Source organism: Palaemon carinicauda, chromosome 26 (assembly GCF_036898095.1).
Source record: "Palaemon carinicauda isolate YSFRI2023 chromosome 26, ASM3689809v2, whole genome shotgun sequence".
Lineage (NCBI taxonomy): Eukaryota > Metazoa > Arthropoda > Malacostraca > Decapoda > Palaemonidae > Palaemon > Palaemon carinicauda.
The window spans coordinates 35,207,205-35,215,658 of record NC_090750.1 but is presented as its reverse complement, the minus strand read 5'-3'; the positions used below and the strand labels follow the sequence as shown (position 1 = coordinate 35,215,658).

At 31.3% G+C, this 8,454-nt stretch overlaps 1 protein-coding gene across 2 annotated transcripts in view; it reads right to left on the bottom strand.

Moving 5' to 3' along the window:
- Positions 1 to 1,812: 1,812 nt before the first annotated feature.
- Positions 1,813 to 8,454, bottom strand: part of LOC137619485 (uncharacterized) — a 97,753-nt gene continuing 91,111 nt past the window's right edge. For both annotated transcript variants that reach the window (XM_068349553.1, XM_068349554.1), the window contains exons 4-6: positions 4,733 to 4,909; positions 3,591 to 3,731; positions 1,813 to 2,442 (exon numbers count right to left, since the gene is read on the bottom strand). In XM_068349553.1, coding sequence (XP_068205654.1) covers positions 2,365 to 2,442; positions 3,591 to 3,731; positions 4,733 to 4,909 — 396 coding nt within the window. In that variant the 3' untranslated portion in view covers positions 1,813 to 2,364. The remainder of the gene's footprint in view (positions 2,443 to 3,590; positions 3,732 to 4,732; positions 4,910 to 8,454) is intronic.

Genomic DNA, 8,454 nt, shown 5'->3' with positions numbered 1-8,454 from the left:
CCATAACACTTTGAATACAATCCTTATTTAGTATTTTGTATCGAAAATAAGTTATATTGAGGTGAAAGAGGACGCTATTACATTCTAGCAAAAGCTTTCAAAATTTTTTTCTTATTGACAAAGCATATAAAAAAGCTATCTAGTTTCAGAACGACGTAATTTCCGAAATTATGTCATGAAACTATGATATACTTATTTTCTTCCTAAAATGTAACCTCTAATTTGCCGAAAAAATACATGTCCAGATGGTACAAGAACACAATTATTCCCCATACTAATAACATGACTGTAATTTATCAATGATTATATAATTGCTAGTAGTGTTAAGTTGAGTAATTACACAGCTTGGAGATCAAACTGACTTCTTATCAATGTCATGCACAGCGTTCTTATAATCTTAATTCAAATAGGCTTAACCCTGTATGATAAAGTCCCTAGTTACCACAGCTGTGTGCGGCTGGATGTGGGCCTTTGGTCCGGGTGAGTTACTCCAGGAAGATGGGCGCTTAATAAGCGAAAAATGCATTACTATCCTTGAAGCTCTACTTCGGAGTGTTCGAGCAATAGCCATCCATACCGGCTCCTCAGCCTATCAAGGTAGTAGTTAAACCATAATTTCTACATCTGATGCAGTAAGCGGGGAAAATGAAAAAAGTTTCAGTTTGGAAAGCATATTTGTTATCATATGATAGGAGACTTTGAAATATAGTAGATTTTTCTATATTTTGTCTACTTTGTCCGTCTTCGTTTGAAATGAATAGAAACATGACATAACTATAGAAATACACTTTATTTCATAGTAGGATAATATCCTTCTATTGGAATCTTCAGTTTCTTTGATTTACAGGCTCATTAGGGATAGATAAAAAGGGTTTTAAACCAAACAACCTTTATTTCAATAACTGACTTTTTCCATCGATGTTGCATATAACGGGTACATGCTAATGCACTTCTGCTTAAGTAATTATAACTTTTATAAAATGAATGTGAAAAACCTGTTTGAAATTCCCTTTCTTTTGCTGTTGCAATCTCCTATAAATAAACATACACATCTAGTTATAAATCAACCTGGAGGTACACAATAAAAACTTACACAGGCTAATTTCGTCAGTATCCTTTGTATACAAATGGATAATTAGACTCCTTACTGAACCATAAAATAAACTGTTGCATATTTGTTGTTCAAAACTGATGATAATACCTTTATTTATTGCATACATATAAATAATTAAAATTATCTGAAGGAAGCAAATGGATAACAGTACCTTTAATGTGAGTGATGACTGGGTGTTACCAGAATAGGGAAACCGAAAATATTTACCCACTTCCGACAATATCATGATTGCAAATTTTAAACAGGCATAAAAGGGGTAAAATTTATAAAACTAATCAAAGATAACATTGCCAACGGATAATGACAGCATAATTATATAAACTAGATGAGTGGCAAAATCCTGACCATTTAAGGAAAGTAAATCAATGACTGACTTTACTGGCATAAGAACAATGATAAGCATAAAATTAATCAGTAGCCACTGAGAAAAAATTTTCGTGTACACACACACACACACACACACACACACATATATATATATATATATATATATATATATATATATATATATATATATATATATATATAGATAGATAGAGTGATAGATAGATAGATATATATACATATATACATATATATATATACATACATACATACATATATATATATATATATATATATATATATATATATATATATATATATATATATATATATATATATATATATATATATATAAATGACCAACTTATGACCAACTTGCGGTCGCAATGGCTTACTAGAAAAGCAATGAAAACATCTTCAATGAACAAAGGGGTAAACTAAGTATATATAAATATCATAATCAGTATTGATTTCCTTTAAAACGTATTTCCATGAAAAAAAAAAATTACTAATCACAATAAAAAAAAAAAAGTGTTTGCAAGCATGAAAAAATTATTGTAAAGTAATACTGTTTTTAATGATACAATAACTAGCTGAAAGATGGGCATTAAATAGAACAATAGCGATATTGACTGAAGAGGGACTGCTTGCAAGCTGTGCAATGATTAAATAACTTCAAATTCACTTTACAAACGTTAAAATATATTCTGTGTTGACCAAGAAAGAGTGGAAGCATGAAGCTAACAAGTGGACGCAGTAACTATATAAAACACCTTGACTAAAAAAAAAAATAAATTCCTTAAAAAACTTACTATATACATTCCTCCTGCTCTTCTCACTACCTTTCTTTAAAGCCTTTCCTTCCATCCCTCTTCTGGGAAGAATGTTATTTATTTCTTCTAACCTATATTGATCTTTTTTTCTTTTTATATTCGATACCTATTCTGGAGGTTCAAAGGGTCATACACATATGGAACGAGCTCATGATGGGGTTGATTCTGCTCCTGTAATGATAATAATAATGATAATAATAATAATGATAATAATAATAATAATAATAATAATAATAATAATAATAATAAAAATAATAATAATAATAATAATAATAATAATAGCAGACGTTGAGAGATGAGATGAAAAGAGTATTCTTAGAGAAATATAAAACCTGTAGTTCCGATGTTGATCGTTATTTATTTAAGTTTCGTTGCATCCAGACAACATTTTAAATATAAAGATAAGACATGTATAAGTATAGGATTAAGATACATATTACTTACATCTACATACCATAAGAACAAGGTTAGTAATTAACAATAAAACATAAGATCAACAAAATATCAAGTTAAGAACAACTCAAAATATGAAAAGAGGGACAGTGATGAAAGTTCAGCCCCTCTTTTCATAGTTTGATTTATTCTTAACTTCATATCTTTTTTTATTTTATATTTTATTGCTAATGGCTGTCCTTGTTCTTGTGATAAGGAGATGTTAGTAAATACGTTTTTTTTTTTTTTTGTATGCTTATATCTGTCTCATTTTTAGGTATAGAATGTTGCCTGGATGCAACGAAACGTCTCTTCAATAAAAAAAAATTATCAGCACCATAACGAGAGTTTTTATATCCTAAATAATAATAATAATAATAATAATAATAATAATAATAATAATAATAATAATAATAATAATAATAATAATAATAATAATAATAATATCATAGATAACAAAAGTAACATTAAAGGAAGTATATGGAAAGATAGCATAACGCAGCATAAGATAATTGTTTTTCATATCTATCTTGCCTATAGGTTAGCCTTAAACTTCATTCAAATAGCATTGGAACTAAATTAGTCTGATCTGCCATATTCACTTCCTTTCCCTAGCCATTTTCTTCAACAAATGTTTACCTTGTATTCGGGTTTACCACTGTTCTTCTCCATATCACTTATATTATTTATATTTTTTTCTGATAGAGTATTTTCATAAGGAATAAAAGAAGAACAATAGAATTTCTGTTCCCGATTGTTGTTGCATGCAAAATCTTTAGGCAACCAACTGACTTTAGTTCCATAGATTAATCAAGTGTAACTAAATCAATGTCACTATCCTTCTTTAGCTCTAAAAAGAACCTAATAATATTTAAGAGTCTACTTACCTCATCATGTTTGCTGGAGATCATTTCTGTGTACAACCCAACTGGTAAAATGAAAATGGTCAAAACTATTAAGATGTTTAATACCAGGCCAGTTATGTAGAGAGGCATGATGTTACCCTTTACTTCCTCAACTGAATAATCCTGGAAGCATGAGAGAAAAAGGAGGAGGTATAATCAGAAAGGAGGAAAAAGGGGGATAGAGAAGTTGTTTCGGGGTTGTGATATTTATAAAGGAGAAACAAAATGGGAAATGACTGGATGGCTAATTTCAACTTAGAACTGGAGTTATGCATTGAAGAATCTGCGATGGAATTTGGGCTCATAGATGAGTGACAATTTGAATTAAGAAATTTCATCAAAAAAAAAAGAAAAAAAAATTAAGTGAAGCCTTGAGATTTACAGGAGAAAAAGTAATGAAACATTCATAATACAGAGAAAGCAATCTAGATGAGTAGCATTTAAAATCTTGCTGCACAATTAACTGTCATCAATCACAATGGAAAAAACTTTTATTGATAAGTTCTTAAGGAAATTTGAAAACTCTGAATTAAGAACAATTTCAATAATCCAAAAACTTTCATGGTTTAAAGATTGTAAATAAACCCCAGGAAAATCTGTGTACTTACAAGTAAAACCTAAACGAGTGGGTTTACTCATTTTTTCCCTCGCTCTTTTTCATAACTTTCTCTTACTACGTTTAGGTGAATTAATTTATGATGAATTTTGTGATTAATGACAGTGTTAAAGACTTGAACAAACACTAGCAAAATAGCTAACAATAAATTAATCCTCAAAAGCTAACTGGTTCACAATCAGGTGATTCTCGGAATTCTCAAAATGGGATAACAATCAGATTTCAAACATCTCTGTCATCTTTCTTTCCTGAAAAAGTGACACCTAGAAGGATGGGTCTTTGAAAGTTTATAATCAATTTAATAAAAAGCCCAAATGTAAATAAATATTGTATTAGATAAATTACTTATTGACATAATGTCAAATGAATACAATGATAAACGTAAGTAGATATATTAACAATCACTAGTAATTGATATAAAAAATCAGACAAGAGAGGGGTCCATATTCACTCTAATAAATGTATATATTAACACTATAAAGAAAACATGTTAACAATAAATTCTTACCTCAGTTCTCAAGAACTCCCCCAACATGCTTCCAATGCCATCTTCCTGCTGCGTAGCATTAAAGAGAAGCAACCCAGAAGTCATCACTCCAAATAGATCCAGAAGTATCATCAATGTGAAAATGATCAAGCTGAACTTGAACACCCTTCGTTTGTGAGGGTAAACGAGTGCATTCTCCTGTGATAGTCAGGTGACAAAAATTAATTTATTAACTTTGACTGTTTGAAAGTCACGTTTTAATACTTTTACGAGCCTACCAGAATAAAATGATTTAAGGAATAAATATATTTCAAGCTGATTAAACATCTAAATTTTCAAGATTCAGCAATGATATCAATTCACAACAAACGAAGAAAATTGTCGGGTTAAATGACTGAACTCAATTTCGTTAATCGGTTACTTTCCCCATGAAGACTTGTAAGATGGTATTGATCATAGTCTTATGTTTATGCATGTAGAAGAATACATACGCAAAACCATATCCCGAGCAAGACCAAGAAATTTACCCTAATCCTTTAATATTCTAGCTTGTATTAAGGTCATGAATATATTTTCTTCTCGATTTAGAACTACTGATTTATTTGTCTGCCTCATCAAATCATCAGAATAGGACTTTCAAAATATTTAAGAGTATTCCCATGCAGTCAACAAATGGTGTCAACATATGAATAGTTAGGGAGGGTTTTAAGTTTTTGTACCCAAGATGCACCCATTATGTAGTTCCTACAGCTTTCAAATATGCAGCCCCGTGATTGTATAACAAACTTCATGTCTTTATCAGTAAACCATTAGGCCTATAGTATTTAAGTAATCCAACATCTTAATGATATTCAAATGCTGTACTCTCCATAGCTGTGTTCAGACAAAAACGATGGTGCCAGGGTATAGCTAACCCTGTGCACCTTTATAGTAATTTTTTTTTGCTAAACCATAATTTAGCTTCCTCAACTATTTTTTTTTTTTCATGTTCTTTGTTTTTTATCTAGAGGTACACTTAAGTTAATTTCCAGTGTGTCTACCGTCTCCTCTTCTATTAACATGAAACACTTACACACTTAACAATATGCACAATCCAGAATATATAAGATAGCTCTTGATCAGTTTGATTGGATGAAGAATAGACATAGGATTTGATATGGAAGTATTTGAATAAATACGTTTTTTTCCCCATTCAGTAATTTTTCAAATTATTCAAGTTCCACTATATGAGTTTTCTTACCTTAGTCTGAAAAAAGAAATGTTCATAAAGGCCTCTTGTAGCAGCCTTGTGCCCAAGTCTTCTAGCTATCTACGACTTTAGGTTCTCTATCCATCCCAGAAAAGTACTCATTACATTTAACACCTTCAAGTCTCATTAACAGTTGTTCAGGTACTTTACTTTAAGAGTTGTTTTTCTTGCCCTGTATCACACATAAAAACCCCAATCCCTGAAGGACCTACAAGATTTTTTTGTCGTATACAATTAGAGTGTCATATGACATAAATGGAGTGAATACATATGACATAAATGGAGTGAATAAAGCCCTAGGTGACAGGAGGATAGATATGAGAGAGGTAAAAGAGTATACTACGATTAGAAATGAATGGCGAGCGATCATGACCCAGTTCCGATAGACCATGCTACTATCTCGGGTGACCTTATGGTGACCACAGGGGTAGTGGTAGCAGGGGAGTCAGCATATGCTGAACACAGCTATGGAGAGTACAGCATTTGAATATCATTAAGATGTTGGATTACTTGAATACTATTGGCCCAATGGTTTACTGATAAAGACATGATATTACTATGTCTCCATTTCAAAACAAATCAATTATTAGCAGCGTACTAGTGACACCACATGAATAGGTGGAGGAGAATGATATGATAGATAGTCTCTATCCCATCATAAATTGAATAAATTTTCATCTTCATTGCCTATGACCACACATTATTTTTGGTTATTATTCTCGTTATATCTTGTTATCTGCAATAACTTTCTTATATATCACCTACATTTGTGTTCCTGGTAAATTGGTAGGTGTAGATACATAAATTGATACCGGCATTTGTTTTCTATGGTGTCATGTTTAGTATTCAGTTGTAATCAGTCAAATGTGTTTTTAAATGTTTTATGTTTTTAGAATTAGTACTTTTCGAGCTTTTGAAACATAAATGTTCCCAACTAATCATACCAAGAATTATCTCTACTATAATGAATTCTGAATGAAATTAGTAAGTATACTAATTAGCTATATACTTTATTTTCCAGATTAATGTGACAGAATGGAAAGCTTTAGAAGTTACCTATATTTCAATTGTACACGGAATGCATTTTTTTCTAAAATATTTTGATAAAAAAAATTGATAATCATTTCTATGAAAACGTGCTACATATTTACAGGGATATTTCGTAATTTCACGGGTACCTGAGGCTGGATGCACACCCCCTTTACTTAAACTGACTTAGGATGCAGCATCCAGCCTGCAGAGGTAATTTTAATTAGATGTTAGAAGCTGGGACTAAGAGTTACCTTAAAAAATTCTTTGATAACTAGAAAAACACAGAAAATGTTTTTGATTCTCCATCTTACCAATATCTCAGTAAATATACAGAAGTGATGGAAAATAGCGTAATTTGATGATACTGTGCGAGGTGGTTGTTAGGTTATAACAGAGAGGCAGGATGAACGCAACTGAGTTCATTCAACGAGACAACGAGTTTATATACAGATAGCTGAGAGGAAGAATGACATAGAAATTAAAATAGTACAAAACATGCTAAACAGGTTTATTGGCAGTGCGGGAGAGAACGAGAGATAAAAAAATAAAACAATACCGTTACAGTGTATGAGTGTGTATGAAACATTTGTGGTATAATACAGAAAAAAGGAAATATTTACAACACGTTAAGCTCTAAATATTTTAATTAGCTCTAAGGATATTTTCAAAACAGCTAAAATATAGTCTTAAGGGTGTTCATCTGAAGTAATGAGAAGGAAAAGATGTTGAGGACAATGGTGGCATTGTTAGAAGAAAGTTCAATATGGTCAAAGGAAGGGCTAGATGAAAATAATCTTCCAATTAATAGCAAATCCCAATCTTGAGTTTAATTTGATAAAGCCAATGCTGTTAGTTACTTCCCAAAACTCTGCTCCACTACTCAATGCTGGGTACTCAATACCTAGTGTTTAATCCTTTAACGGTTAAAGGTAGTGATTCAGGTGTTTGATTGACCAAACCTTTTGATATTGTTACATCAATCACAAGATTGAGATCTAGATGGTTTTCTTACCAGACTTGAACAGAAAGTAAAGCGTAGTTCCGAGGCAAATCTGTGCCTTAAGGGGAAATATTTTAAAATATACAGAGGGTTAATTGTGGCAAAAAATTCCTTTTTAAGCAAATTGAGCAAAGGGAAGCAAAAAGCTATTGAGATTTAGATAAGAATAGAATCGTATAGTTTAGGTTAACAATGAAATACTCTGTTTTATTGTTTCAAAATTTAGGCGAGGGTCACCATAAAAATGGTTATTTTGATACCAGCGAGGAGAGAATTGCTTATAATTTTCGCAAATACTCCAAGCATACTAATATGAAGTAAAAGATGGTTTGATAGATAGCGTGACCAAGATGTACGATTTCCTGTACTGGTTGATATAAATTTCCAAGATAGCACTTCAGGTTTTACGAAAGTGGGAGAATGAAAGACTGGTTGAAATGGACAGGGAAATCAAAATAAATA